Below are 14,127 nucleotides of genomic sequence, written 5' to 3' on the forward strand. Positions count from 1 at the left end.
AAAAAAAAAAAAAAAAAAAAAAAAAACAAAAAAAAACAATCTGAAGCAAAGAACTTCTGGTTTTCCGGTTTGGTGTTGATGTGTTTGGAGGGATATTTCACTGTCTCTGTCTGCTGGGTTTTTCTGCTCCCCTGTGCTCACTCCATTTCTTCGCCAGTACTCCAGAGACCTCTGTCCAGTCTAGCACAAAAGCTTTGGGGAAAGGGGTGACTATAGTGAACTTAAAAAGTGAGGCTAAGTTCAAGAGTCACTAGTTCAGATATGAAATAGAGTCCAAGACATTCTTGTAGAATGTTTACTTTTGTCTCCAAGCTAGCTAGAAAATTCCTACGGTTGGGAATGTATGGGAGAGAGAGAGGAGATACTCCTAGATTACATCTAGAATCTGTGCTGGAGTAAGTCCCATCTTCTTCCAGCACCAGAGAACATTGGGGAAACTGAATTGGTGATCACTTGTCATCCGCATTGCTGCCCAGGTGAGCCCAAGATGACAGCGGGCAGCAGGGCAGATACTATTCTGGGCTCCAAGACTTCACTAAGGCTTTTTCTCACCCAGAACTGTGGACGATCCTTCCTCCAAATACCCTGACCCCACAGGAGCAGAGACTGAGAGGTGGTGGTGTGGAAGCGAAAATGGCTGCTGGAGTAAATACCACGCAGGTCACACTTCCAAATGTGCACAGTGATGGAACTGCCCTCCCAGCTCTTTCAGATACATTCAAGAACTTTACTTGGTATTCTTTTTTTTTTAATGTTTATTTATTTTTCAGAGAGACAGACAGACAGACAGAAAAAGAGAGCACGCTAGTGGGTGATGGGCAGAGAGAGAAAGGGCGACACAGAATCCACAGCAGGCTCCAGGCTCTGAGCTGTCAGCACAGAGCCCAACATGGGGCTCAAACTCACAAACCATGAGATCATGACCCAAGCCAAAGTTGAACACTTAACCGACTAAGCCACCCAGGTGTCCCTGGCATTCTTTCATGAGGTATGCAGTTCTTTACCATTTTGTGAAGATTGAAACTCTAGGATAATTGTTGGGTTTTTTTGTAATTAATGTAGTTAAGGAATATCATTGGGTTACTTCGGGGTTTTTTTTTACTGACAAACTTAAAACTGTCTTTAATAATAACTTGAAGGTTTAAAAACAAAATAAGGATAGAGAGTCTCAAAGGATATTCTTCTCTCCTCTCAACAAAGAATTTTTTTACATGTTTTTTTCTCATTCTTTTTACATTTCCTCCCCAGAATCCTCCATGCCTTATACACAGCTAGATCCATTGTAGATGCAAGATAAAATGGTTTTGAATGATTGAAAAAGGGTTTATTAATCGTTGTGTGGAAAGAATCCTGACAGATATCAGCATGAGCAAAGCGTTCATTTCCTCTTTAGATATTTATGCAGAAAATTCACTCTCAGGTCTTCATTTCAGCCGGTGGTGGGTCACGCGGCCACAGGGTCACAGCTTCGCGAAGGACGGTGGCCAGACAAGAGCTCAATGGTGGTGTGGAAGGCTCTCCTGGCCTCGGGCTACCAATCAAGAGGCCAGGAGAATGCTTCATCAGCTTGAAGCAGAAGAGCTTTGCAAGAAAAGAGGGCCTTGATGGCCTGGCCAAGATTAGCTGTGCTGCAACAACGAATAACCACCCAAACTCGGTGGCTTTACAGGAAGCTCATGTTCCGACCTTGTCGCACACCGGTGCAGGTCCTGAAAGCCTGCCTCTCTTCCGTAGGCTCACCACCTGGATCTTATGACCCCCGAGGCTGCAGCGCCAGGCAAGGACAGAGCTGGAGAATGGTGTAAGGTGGTCTTTAGTGCCAGGATTGAAAGTGGCATGAGTCACTTCAGCCTATACCCCATCCGTCCAGACTCACTTACTTGACCCCAGCTGCAAAATAGGCTGGGAAATGTGGTTCGGTTGTGTGCCTAAGAAGAATGTGGTGGAGATCACATAGCATTCGATTGCCATGGAGAATCAGGGTGAAAGAGTGACAGCAAAGGAGTAGGACGCAGAGAGCACCTGTGTGGTGGGAAGTAAGGGTACGAGCCAGCTTCTCTAGGGACTTCTGGCCTGGTATGTTTCACAGACACCATCCTTCATTATACTTGGCTACATGGGAGGATAGCAATTTAAGTGCAAATTAGTGAGCTGTGGCATCCTGGAATTCATACCGGCGAATTCGATACAGTACCCTTCTCTGCATGGATACAGTCCGTGACAAATCGGAACCCGGGGACATGGCAAGCACGGGGTGAGCAGCCCATGTGCACCGAGACTGCATGTCCCTATAGGGCATGCGCTCAAATTACTTGAGGGGCCCAGGCCTCCGCTTGGCACACCTGCTTACAGCGCAAACTGGAGGGCAGAGGGGACAGAGGCTAGTGGGAGCCCCCGGGTCTCACTCCCCTCCAGGATTAGACCCATGGCCCACAGCGGGAGGACACATCTACCCTTCTGTTCACTTTCAGAGCAGATCGAAGCCCCTTACACCAAGATTCTGGCAAAGAAACATAATCCTTTGAGGCACTTGCCTTTTAATTGTTGGGTGGTTTTCACAACACAGCTATTCCCACAGGGTCTCTACAACCACTGTCGGATACTGCTGCATAAGCGCCGTAGGAAACGCTCTCCGCAGATTTCTCGCTTGGGACATCCGTTCAGCCTCAGACTCATTCAGCCTTTCCCAATAGGCCGGTGAGTCCCAGCTCTGGGTGTGACACTAGAGGTGTATCTGGTTGTCTAAGGGAGAGTGGCAGGTTGGGGGGGGGTCACCAAGTCTGTAAATCGAGTATAAATTTATTAAATGCGCAGTAGCATTTTTATGAGCAAGAGGGTGTTTCCTGAGGGGGACTTCATCCTAGAAGCCAAGGCCCCATGCCTGCCCAGTCTTTCTCTCTCCAGTTTCAAGAAGCAGGTACCTCTTTCTCTAAACTGACCAGCATTGCTTTGTCGCTTGTCACTTGGAGGAGGAGGCTTATCTGCTGGACCAGCCATGACCCATGAGCCAGAAATGACTGCCATGTTGAAGGGGTTGAGAAATGGGATGCCACCAGATCAAACACCGAGCACCCAGACAGCGCGCAGGCTCCAAACATCTAAATAGAAGGATGGGGGACAGCAAGGGAGTTAGTAGAAGAACAGGGCAGATGGCTTGGGACTGGTCTTGAAGAAGCTTCTATAACAACCACACTTTCACCTGTACTGGATCTCGCTGGAAGGGCAGAAGTTGGGGAAAATTGAGAGAGAGGTTAAAGCTCCCTGCTTTCCAGCCCCGGAGTCTCTCCCTCCCGCTCTTGTTCAGGTTTCCATCAGTAAATCGTCCTGACCGGTATCCATTCTGATGGGAGCTCATGCTTCCCTCGAAGCTGAGGCACGCTGATACTGCCAGGGCGAACCCACCCTCCCTCCCCCCAACCAGGCTCTCCCTAAAAACAGGCAGAGGGAGAGGAGAGGAATCGCCCTAAGATTGTGTAACCTGTAAGCCACCAGCCAGACTGAGCAGCCCTGAATGCTTGTGAAGTGACTTGTGAAGGAGCAAATGGAGCCATGAGAGCAAAAGACCACTGTGGACTGTCCAGTGCACAGAAGTGAGGCGCCCTCCTCTCTTTGTAGCCGGCCCTGTCTGCACGTGTCTGCTTCCTCCTATGGCAGTGAACGCGTCTTGCATGCTCACTGCAGGGTGTACCTCGAACGACTTGGCACGGCTTTGACAGCTCTTCACCATTCTTGCCCATCCCCCGACCCACCCCAACCCCCGCGTGATGAGGATGGATCTTCTCCAAGCTGCCGAGGGCGAGGGCGGCTGCAGACAAGTGGAAAGGAAACCGACCAACAGACCGTGGAGCTGTGTTTGCAGCCCCAGGGCCAGCAGGGGGCCCCGCAGCCCCGAGAGAACGTGCGGATGCTGGCTGCCGCCTGGGGAGGGAGGTCGGACACAGCCTGAGTATCACTCTTGGCGCCTTTGATCCCCATAGAGAGAGCCACAAAAGGGAGTCCTGGCCAGATGCCTTTTCTAAGGGTCACAGGCCACTGGGACCACACATTTCATCTTGAGAGAAGAAAGGGATGCAACCTAAGCGCACTCTTCTGAGGGCCCAGATTGTATCTTGTTTTATTTTTGTGTGTGGCACAATTTGCAGGGACCAGCAGCCCTGCCTCGACTTCCCACCCAGGGACCATTGTCAGTTTGCCTATTAAGGTTCTCATTAGATTTTCAGCTGCTGCTCCGAGTTTTTGCTTTTAACAGAAGCAAGAACAACCGGGGACTTGTTTCCTGAAGAACGCTTGGTGTTAGAAGTTTTTCAAACCTCCAAGAAGAGAGAGAGGTCAAATGAGAATGAGCGGGCCTGGCCTTCCGGGATCTCAGGCCAATTACCCGCCGCGGGGAAGGTCCTTGGGCCTTCCTGCCCGCTCCCAGCTACCGAGGCCTCTGTGTTTAACTGTTGCATGAAGACTTCCAGCACTGCGCTCCACTGGCTCGTGCTAAAATAAGCATCCTTTTCATCGTAGACTGACTTGTGATCTTCTAGAAATTCTCCAGGTGTATTTCCTGAATGAAGGTGTAGGACAGGCATCTGGAAAGTAAAGGTGTGATCTGACATCAGCCTGTGGGCCACAGACCACCATCAGAGCAAGCTACTTATCAGGGATATAAGCAGTCATTTGTTTCAAATGGAGAAAAAAATTCCCAAAGTTCATATTGTTCAAAAAGAGAAAAAGGTTTTTTTTTTTACTGAGCACTTTCAGATCCCCTTGTATGGAGGCTAAGTACCCAGCAGTGGTGGCGAGGGGCCTAGTGGTGTGTTGTCTGTCATTCTCGGCTTCTTCATGAGCACTTTCTTGAGAGCAGCAGATGGGGGACAGAGGAAGGGTCAGTTCTGGGCTCACTTGTGGTCTTTGGTCAGCTATAGGTCAATGTCATGAGTAATTCAGGAAAAAGAAAATGGACTTGGGTCATGCTTTGTGAGAGCCAGACCAAAAACCAAGATGCAGTGATACCATCATAATCCCAGAAGGTAATGTAATTTTCATAAGTGGGAATTAGTGCTTAAAGACACTAAAGTTAGAAACAACAGCCCCAGTGAGTCATTTTGCATTAAATTTATGAAGAAGAAGCATTTTTCATGATTCCTCAGTGGTCCCAGCAATTATGTCTGTTTAAAGTACTGTGTTTCCTTTTTTTTTTTTTTTTTCATTTAGAGGTTTGCAAATTTTGACCAACAGGCACGGATAATAAGACTGTGCTTTAAACGAACTTAAAAAAAAAAAGTGTGTTGATACTTTTTATCAATGCTCACTCAATGTGCTCATTTTAGGAAAGCGATTCCAGCTCTGTTTCCTGGTATCTCTGGCAACAAATGTGTGGATGTATCAGAAATAGTTTTTGTTTGTATTAAAACACATTCCCCATGCCTTTTCATTCCTTCCTGGTGGAGCAGGCATTTTACACTCTGATGCTTAGATAGGGTAACAGTTTGTCCATTCTAGTCAACAGCTTTAAGTACTCCATTCCCATCAGGTAAAACCACCTTCCAAAACCTTCCTTCTGCTCCCCTTACTTTCCAGCCTCTAGCCTTAATACATCATTTGTAAACATTGCCAGGGAGGACTTGGGTGCTTTCGTTGGTATCTCTACAAGGATGGGCAAAATGGACCATTTCCAAGTGACCAGAGCAAGTCTACTCCCTTACTTGGAAGATCACAGCAATAGGTGCCTTTCAGTACATTAGATCTGCAGCAACATTAGTCGTCTCCGTGGCTTTAGGTTTTGCAAAGGGAAACTGAAATCCAGCAAGTCGTATTAGGAGCCCATTCAGAAAATGAACAAAAAAGCAGATGAAAACAACCCAGAACGAAGCGGTGTATTTTTCACTTTGCGTTTTGTAGGCGTAAGTCNAAGTCCCTTCTTTATAATTTGCAATTTTTTCTGAGAGGTGGTGGATTTTCACTTCCGAGGCAAACAGTATCATGACAAGGCAGCCACAGGAGCCTGCGACAGAAGGAACAAACAATGCGTTGTCACAAATATTTCCGGAGTGCAAGGGGCAGGGAAGAGGGTCAGTGTGCAAACCACAGAAAGCCTTTACCATCGCCCTCATGTGCATCCTTCTGCCAGAATGGAGCATTTCAAATTCCTAATCATGAGCCTGATTCTCCAACTGATGGTGGTGGGGCCCGAGTTATGTCTGTGAGCGAAGACTTGGTGGAGATGGGGAGGGTAGAATCTAGCTGACGTCACGGACACGGGGAGATGTTCCTCTCTGTGCGATGAGCAGGCTGAGTGGCTGACGGGGCACCTTAAAAGCACAATAGTGGAATCCAGCTACAAAGCAGCCGCTGCTGTGATGTGACGTTAAGAGAACAGATTTCTCTGTGCTTCACAGACTGTGCAGGAATAATTCCAGTCATGCAGCCCCCTCATGAAAGGGCTTAGGGCTTCCTTCAGAAGGGTTCCATGACCTTTCTTTCAGAAGGGCTCCCCTTTCCTCCAGCTCCCACCTGGCCACAGCTGCCCAGAGGAATCCCTGAGCAAAGGGAGCCATAGATAAGGCACTGAGGTAGACAGTATCTGTTCTCCTTGTTTCTAACAAAACTTGGGATGTTTAAGTGGGTGTGTGGCTGCGTTGAATACAAAGGCCTCACTGTTTGGTTTTGGGGGGCTGGGTGGGGGCATGAAAGTTACCTTGAAGTATGCATGTATCAGAGAGCTTCCCTTCCTTTCTCCCCTTCCTCCTTCCTGTACCTGAACTATGGATGCAATGGCTGGAGCTCCAGCAGACTTTTTGGGACAGGTGGCCTCAGAAATGGAAGCCATGTACTATATGAAAATGAGAAAGGAGGAGTCTGGATTCCAGACACCTGGAGCTACCAGTCCAACCCTAGACCTCTACCTCTAGGTTTTTACGTGAAAGAAAAATAAATATCTATTTGGTTTCATCCACTGTTATTACTTTCCTCTCATGGACCACTCATTGGTGGTCTGATCTAACCTTAATGGTGCAGCTGTGGTGTGGGGTAATCTCCCTGCAGGATAGGACTGAGTGGTGCCTGGAAGCTGTGATAGGTCCTCTCCCTGAAGATGGAGAAGGGGAGATGCCCAGAGGGCTGGGGGGCACAGAGGGCAGAAGCAGGTGGCGAGACCACGAGCCCAGTGGAGAGCAAGGATGCCAAGGGCTTCCACAGCTAGTGCTGCGTCCCAGGCCACCACAGTGGGGGTCTAGTTAATAGGAGACTCACTGAGATGGTCTTCTAACTTAGGTCAAACCGATTTGGATTCAGACCCTGCTTCTTCCACTTACTCTGTGAAATCAGGCCATGTTAATCTCAAAGTCTCAATTTTCTCATCTCCAAAATGTGAATAATGGAGATGATGCGCGATTAGCACTTGACATTAGAACTGACGCATAAATGCTTACTAATCTGTAGCTGTTCTTATGCTTTTTATGTATTCTTTTCATCTTGCAAGTCCTTACCATAATCCCTGATCCCCCACCCCCACCCCACCACACACCAAAAAAACCCCTGACTGTATCAGGTAGGCCACCCAAAAGAATGCACTACAGGGTCTTGTTCCTCCAAATGTTCTCCCATTAGGTTTATGACTCCTTTAGGAGGGAAAAGTGCTTTTTACTCTTCACTTACAGTTTATTCAGATACCCTGGGAGCAGCAGTATAGTGGCTTAAGTTCCCATTCATTAATTCACTCACTCATTTATTCCATTTGAATTGTTATGTGCCAAGCACAGGGATGGATGTTTAAACATTAAAGAAAATACGTATGGTTTCTGCTCTAACAGAGAACAGAATCAGGCAGGGAACACAGACAAGACAATTATAAATGATTTGCAGCGAGTGTAATTGCAAGGGCGGTACAGGTGGCTATTACTGAGAGGGTGGGCAGCACCATGGAAGGTTCCGTGGAAGTACTATAGGAAAAGTTAGCTGAGCAAAGGGAGGCTGGACCAGTGTGGGGACAGCAGTGTGGACATGAGGAGCTCTACAGATGATGGTCCCCATTCCTTTCTCAAAGGTCAGTTTGCATTGGGATAGAGGTAGAGCTGGAATCGTGTGGGGGTAAGAGGTGAAGGGTGGGGTGAGCAGGGAAGGAAATACCCCATTTCTTTCATTTTAGAATTTCACATAGGACTGATCCATCAGCTTGATCAGCATAATATACCCCCAAATAATCAAGTGATACAGTTTTCTTGAAACTTCACTTCTCACCAGGCTCAGAGCAGTAGTTGAGAACATGCCTTTGTAAAATCTGTCAGCCTATTTTTGTATTCTGAGCTTAAAACCAGAGCTCTCCCCTGGCAAAATCGTATTATTCCTTTCTTGTTAGATCCAACAAAAAGCCCGCAATGCTGTTTTCTCTTTATCTTTTATTTGAAAATTGTGGAGAAAATGCCATTGCCATTTACCAGAAGAACCTTCTTTGTCTGAGGAGATGGTGAATTTCAGACAGAAGCGAAACACTGTGTTTCTTTAGTGCTTGAAAGGAAAATTCGAGCTAGGTTTCCTTTTCGAGTTGTTAAATATTTTAAAGGTACTACTTTGTTAAGGAGACAGCATCATAGTGAGACTACATTTCAAATTCCTGAAGTAAAGGTTGCTTGGGGTTTCTTAAGACTCACAGCCTTTCGCCACAGCTAATCATCCAAGTGTGCAAGCTCCCAAAACAGAGCGCACGGTCCAGTAGTTGAGAGGATGTGCTGAGATTCTGTTCTGGATTCTGGAGTTGACCATGAGGTCGACTTTGTCATTTCAGAGTCGGAGCACAATAAGCTCGCTTGAATTTCTGGCAACCCTGTAACTGTGAAGAGATGTGAAGGGAAACAGCTCACTGTGATATTAGGATATCTTTGCTTCGCTCTGTCCATGGCTCTAAAAGGATATGGGACCAAGGATAACTACAATTTATGGACCGAAAGATACACATGAAACATATCTTCTCTTTGTGGCCTGGATGCCAGGCACAGGGGAAGAGGAGTGTAAGGGATGAGGGTGATGGTGGGAATAGGGCTTAGTACTTTTCCAATATGGCCCTTAGTCCCCAGCAAGGGGCCTCCTGCTATGATTCCCATATTTAGAGGGTGCTACTCTCTCTCTTCTAGAAAAACCCTTCCTCACCCTGTGGTGAGGGTCAATGGAATGAGCCCACCTTGAGTCCCTGACCCACATTCTAGCCTGTATTGCTGGGACATGGGAATTCCCTCCCCACACGGCCCTGAGTGCATTTCCAGGGCTGCATGGGTATCTATCTTCCTTGGATCAGTCCCCCTAGGGGCAGACTTTGTGGCTGGTGTTGCCCAGCCCTGAGGCCTGATGATGGCCAAGGAACAGCTGTTTTGAGGGCGTAGTCAAAGCTCGGATACACAGTAGAGTGTACACTTGGGGCCCTTTACAGTGTGGACAGAACTAAGCAAGAGGAGGGAAGCGAAGAGACAGGGGCCAGCTCTTCTCTGTCGCCACATTCAGGTCCAGAATTCTAAATCTGAATCTGGCCTTCGGGGCCCTTATGGAGAGATGTGTGTCAAGGCAGAAGGATAGAACGAGTCTCATTGAAGAGCGTATTAGCTTATGACTTTTACATGACTAGATAAGCAGTATGTGGACTTTCATTAATAGTCTTGCATAAGGCCTCACAAATGTTAGGATCAGGCCGGTACGCTTCCTTCTTCCTTTCCCCAGCTGTATCTGCGTACACCAGGGGTCCAAACTCAGCTGGGGCCATTTGAACAGAGGCCTCACGTGTTTCTCTGTCTGGCCAACACCGCTCCTGCTCACAAGAAAGGTTAGAGTCCACTAGACGTAGGAAAGCCTGCCAAGACCTGCTCCAGCTAGAATTTGGAACCTAACCCGGCACAAGACCCGTGTTTTGCTGTCAAGCGTCTTACTCAAAGACCAGCCATTCTCCTTTATGTGTTTGATTGCCCCGCCATCTGGCTGGTACTGTAATGTTTTTTTCTCCCTTTAATGACTGATTTCGGAGTTAATCCCTGACTGAAAAGGAGAGCTGAGTTATAGAGCTGTCACACAATGAATTACCAGTCAATTAACAAACGTTTGTAATGTGCTAGACACTGCACACTCAGGACTGTCCTCTGGCAGCTGTCTGGGACTGCACAACTGGACGCCTCTCGCCTCCAGTCCTTACAATATAGGAAACAAAGGTCACAGCCCACAAGAAAGCTGCCTCTTTGTCCCTGGCTGATCCTGAGGGTGACTATGCCTTGAGGGGTGAGACCAGCCTGCCAGGATCTGTGGGAGTTCAGGGTACTGTGGGCTTCAGGGGAAATGTGTCCTCAAAGGTGAAAAAAAGCTCTGATACATTCCCCTATTATCACAAAGATTGTATTGTGGGAAATAATAGAATTTCAATTCCATTTAAAGTAATGGCCAACATTTCCAGAAAGCTAGCATGTCATCTTTAAACTCTCCTACAGATGACAAATATTAGAGGCATTCCATTTCCTCTACAGAATGATAAATTGATAATTTCCTTCTTTAAGGAGTCTTGGAAGATGATAAATGGGAGGTGGGAAAACCAGAGCTTTGCAGATGTAGGTACTAATTTTCTGTGAAATTATGCAATCTCAGTAGAGGCCGGTTATCAAAGGTGAGGTCTCCAGCAATAATTCCTTCTGCAAATGAAAGTGGTTCTGGCTTCACCCTGCTGTAGAGACCAATGGCTGCCATCTAGAAAAGGGACAGAGGGACAAGTAAAGCAAGTTAATACCTAAGAGTAGATTTTGAGGTCTTGATGGGGAGAAAGTTGGTCACGTGTTTCCAAGGAGCAGGTGTGGATGAAAGAACACCACCAGTTAGGTTCAGCTTTTTCTCTTCATCTTCTGTACTGGAGAGCTGGAGAGCCCACATTGGACTTCAGTTTTACGAATGTCATGTGAGTGAAAGTGGTGATTTGTGCAAAGAAGAAATGAGCTAAAAACACAATCGTCCTCTAATTTGAATTGACTTTCAGAAAAGGAGAATATCCTTTGTTTCACAAAATACGTAGAGCTTCTTCTGCTATATTCATTTATTCAACAAATATTTATTGGGTGCCTACTGCAGTGTTCTGGGTGCTGTAGATACAGCCCTGGATGAGCCAACAGAAATCTCTGTCTTCATGGAGCTGTCAGCAGTGGGGACGGTGGAGGAGAGGCAATAACAAGATAAGAGAGGGCATTCTGTCACTTCTCAGAGTGTGGTATGCACTAAGAGGAAGAAAATAAAGCAGGGAAGGGGGTGGCCAGGGAGACCTCAGGGAAAAGATGTTTTAATGACTCTTGAAGGAAGTCAAGGAATGAGAAAGTAGATAAGTGAGGGGAAGAGCATTTTGGGGTAAGGGAACAGCATATGCGGAAGACCCAGGTTGTTTGGGCAGAGGAAGGCAGAAAACCACGCAGAGAGGAGTAAGAGGTGAGCCGTGTGTGGGGGCAGGGGCTGGGGGTCCCAGGGTGGGCATATCAAGTGGTGCTTTAGAGGTCACAGCAAGCACTTGCGCCTTGACTCTAAAACAAACAGAAAGGAAGACACGTATGTGCGTTCTGAATAGGCTGGGAGTCTATTTGCAATTGTAATAGAACAAGATTGAGCATCTCCTTGCACAAGGTCATGGCCAGGTACAGGGCAAAGTGAGCTGAGCCGTCCTTTCCTGGCACCCTCGACACGAGTGAACTGGAGTACAATCCTGTCACTGCCCTGCTGCCTCCGGCACATCAAAACAGAATCCCTGGTCCTTTGCCATCATGGGCTAGCGAATACGACTTCCTTCTGTGGCCTCCTTCCTAAAGTCTGTGCTGAGAAATTGATAGAATATTGTTGTGGCTGACTTTTCCTACCACCAATTCTGTCCTTCCTCGGGCTCAATGGCTTTGATGCCTGGACATCCCTGATCTCCTCAGACTTTGGATCACAGCTCCTCCACAAGGATTGACATGGAAACAAGACCCAGATAGTTTCTGACCACAGTTGCAGAATAACACGTCCTAGACATATTACAGAGGCCAGGGTATGATGAGTACTGAAACTGATATATCATGTAAGCTGTCTTCTATTTTTGTACTGCTCTTTATTTTCCTGTCTGTGTATTTCATGTGTGCCTGTGCTTATTTATGGTCCATGCCATAGTTGTAATTATCATAATTAATTAGGCCCGTATCAGGAACCTCCCCTTTTTAAAGGAAGGCAGGCATTGTGTTTGTTTGCCCTGCTTGGTAGAACTCCTAACATGATGCTATGTGTAAGAGAAGACGTGATGAATACAATTTGCAATAAGTCCACATTTTGGAGGTTTTCACCACCTCCAAAAGGCCTGAGCCAATACCTTTCATATCACCTTCAGAGAGTATTCACTGAACTACCTAGAGTGTTCTACCGTTGATCCATGGCAAGTCTTCTACCTGGCCTTCTCTCTTCTCCATACAGATCTGGGACTCTACCATCAACTGGGAAACTTCTAGAATGCAATACAGAAAGACAGACCCTCCTACATCAGGGCTCCAGTGTGAAACCGTGGACCCAGTTGCTTCTATGCCCAGCTGCCGCTTCTTTAGCGCCCTCTCTTTCTCTACCTCCCTAATTTGTCTACATCTCTCTCTCTCCCACTGTATTAGAAACCTGGAGGGAAGTGCTTTCCACTCTGTTTTCCCCATTCTGCTTCCCCTCCCATCTACTCTCCCGTTTATGCTTTCACAAAGCTCACTGTTCAGCAATACTCTTGAAACACCCCTGTCTTCTAGCCTCAGGGACATCATCACCTCCTGGCTTTCCTGCCTCCTTCCTGCGCACACCTAGTCAGTGCCCTTTGCCGGGTCCTCCTCCTAGAGCCTCAACCCAAAAATGAGCTGACGGTGTTCTTCAGGGATTGGTCCTAGGCCAATTTTTCTCTGTCTACATTCTCTCCCCAGATGATCTCATCCATTTCCATTGCTTTAAATAATATCTATATACTGACAACTCCTAAATTTATGTCTTTTGTCTAGACCTCTTCTCTGAGCTCCAGACTCATATATCCCACTGGCTACTTGCCGTCTCTGCTCACATACCTCCTAGGGTCTCAAACTTGACATGCCCCAAATAGAACATTGTCTTCCAGTGTTAAGCTCCTCCTTCTACTTCTTTCTTGCCCCAAACTCTAAGTCTCTTCCTCCCCTTGTCTTATTCGTCTTGGTTAATGCCACCACGGTCTGCTTGCTTAAGCCACCGGCAAAAGGCTTTGCTTTCGGATCTACTTTCAAAATGTTTTTAGAATCCATTCATGTCTCTCCATGTCCAAGGCGATATGGCCTAGTCTTTCACCAGACATTTAACAGGTAAATCAGCTATCTGATGTGTTCTTAAAATCTTTCACAAGTTTCTCAATGCAAGTAGAATCAATTCTAAAAGATTTACCATGGCTGGCTTTGGAGGTCTGGCATTCACTGGCATCACAGGCCTTCTTAATAATTTTGGTGTTTTGTTTTGTTTTGTTTTCCTCATTTCCCCCTCATTGCTCTTACCCCAGGCCACCTGGGCCTTCTTTCAGCTTCCACAGCAAGCCGACCTCTTTCCTTAGAGTCTTTGTGTGTGCTTTCTCCTCTCCTTGGGAGAGTCTCTGGGGGTCCTCAGCTCTATTGCATCCTTAGAACTGCTTGCTGACCAGTGCATCAAAGCCTCATCCCCTCTTTCTTTCCGTTCTCTATTAGAGCAGCATGTCTGTCACCCTTATGGGAGTGATCATCACCTCTAATTGCTTATGTATGCTTTTGTTTGACTCTCCCGAGAGACTGTAGGCTACAGGACTGTGTGTCCCTGATTGGTTGTGGCATCACCGGTGCCTATTATCATGGCCGGCACATAGTGGGCACTTCCCAGCATTTGTTGAGTAAGGGGGATACATGCACCTAAATCAGTGGTTCTCAACACTGGTGACACATTAGAATTACCTGACAGAGCTTCAGAAAACACACCTGTAGCCAGGCCCCGCCAAGAGAGAACCCAATTTAATTAGTGTAGCATGGGGTCTGGCATCAGCATTTTTAGGAAGTTTTCCAAGTGATTTTAATGTATAGTCCGAAAAAAAATCACTGCCCGAAATGAACTAAAGCGGGCCATAAAGGTATTACTAAAATCCTAACTTGG

At 46.8% G+C, this 14,127-nt stretch overlaps 1 protein-coding gene and 1 long non-coding RNA gene across 2 annotated transcripts in view; one reads left to right on the forward strand and one right to left on the reverse strand.

Annotated features, from left to right (window-relative positions):
- LOC144233110 (uncharacterized) overlaps positions 1-14,127 on the forward strand; it is a 126,999-nt gene that overhangs the window by 112,505 nt on the left and 367 nt on the right. The gene's annotated exons all lie outside the window — the stretch shown is intronic.
- CLRN1 (clarin 1) overlaps positions 5,721-14,127 on the reverse strand; it is a 46,120-nt gene continuing 37,713 nt past the window's right edge. The window contains exon 3 of the mRNA XM_077765915.1: positions 5,721-5,992. Coding sequence (XP_077622041.1) covers positions 5,721-5,992 — 272 coding nt within the window. The remainder of the gene's footprint in view (positions 5,993-14,127) is intronic.

Source organism: Crocuta crocuta, unplaced genomic scaffold (genome assembly GCF_008692635.1).
Source record: "Crocuta crocuta isolate KB4526 unplaced genomic scaffold, BGI_CrCroc_1.0 scaffold54, whole genome shotgun sequence".
NCBI classification, from domain to species: Eukaryota; Metazoa; Chordata; class Mammalia; order Carnivora; family Hyaenidae; genus Crocuta; species Crocuta crocuta.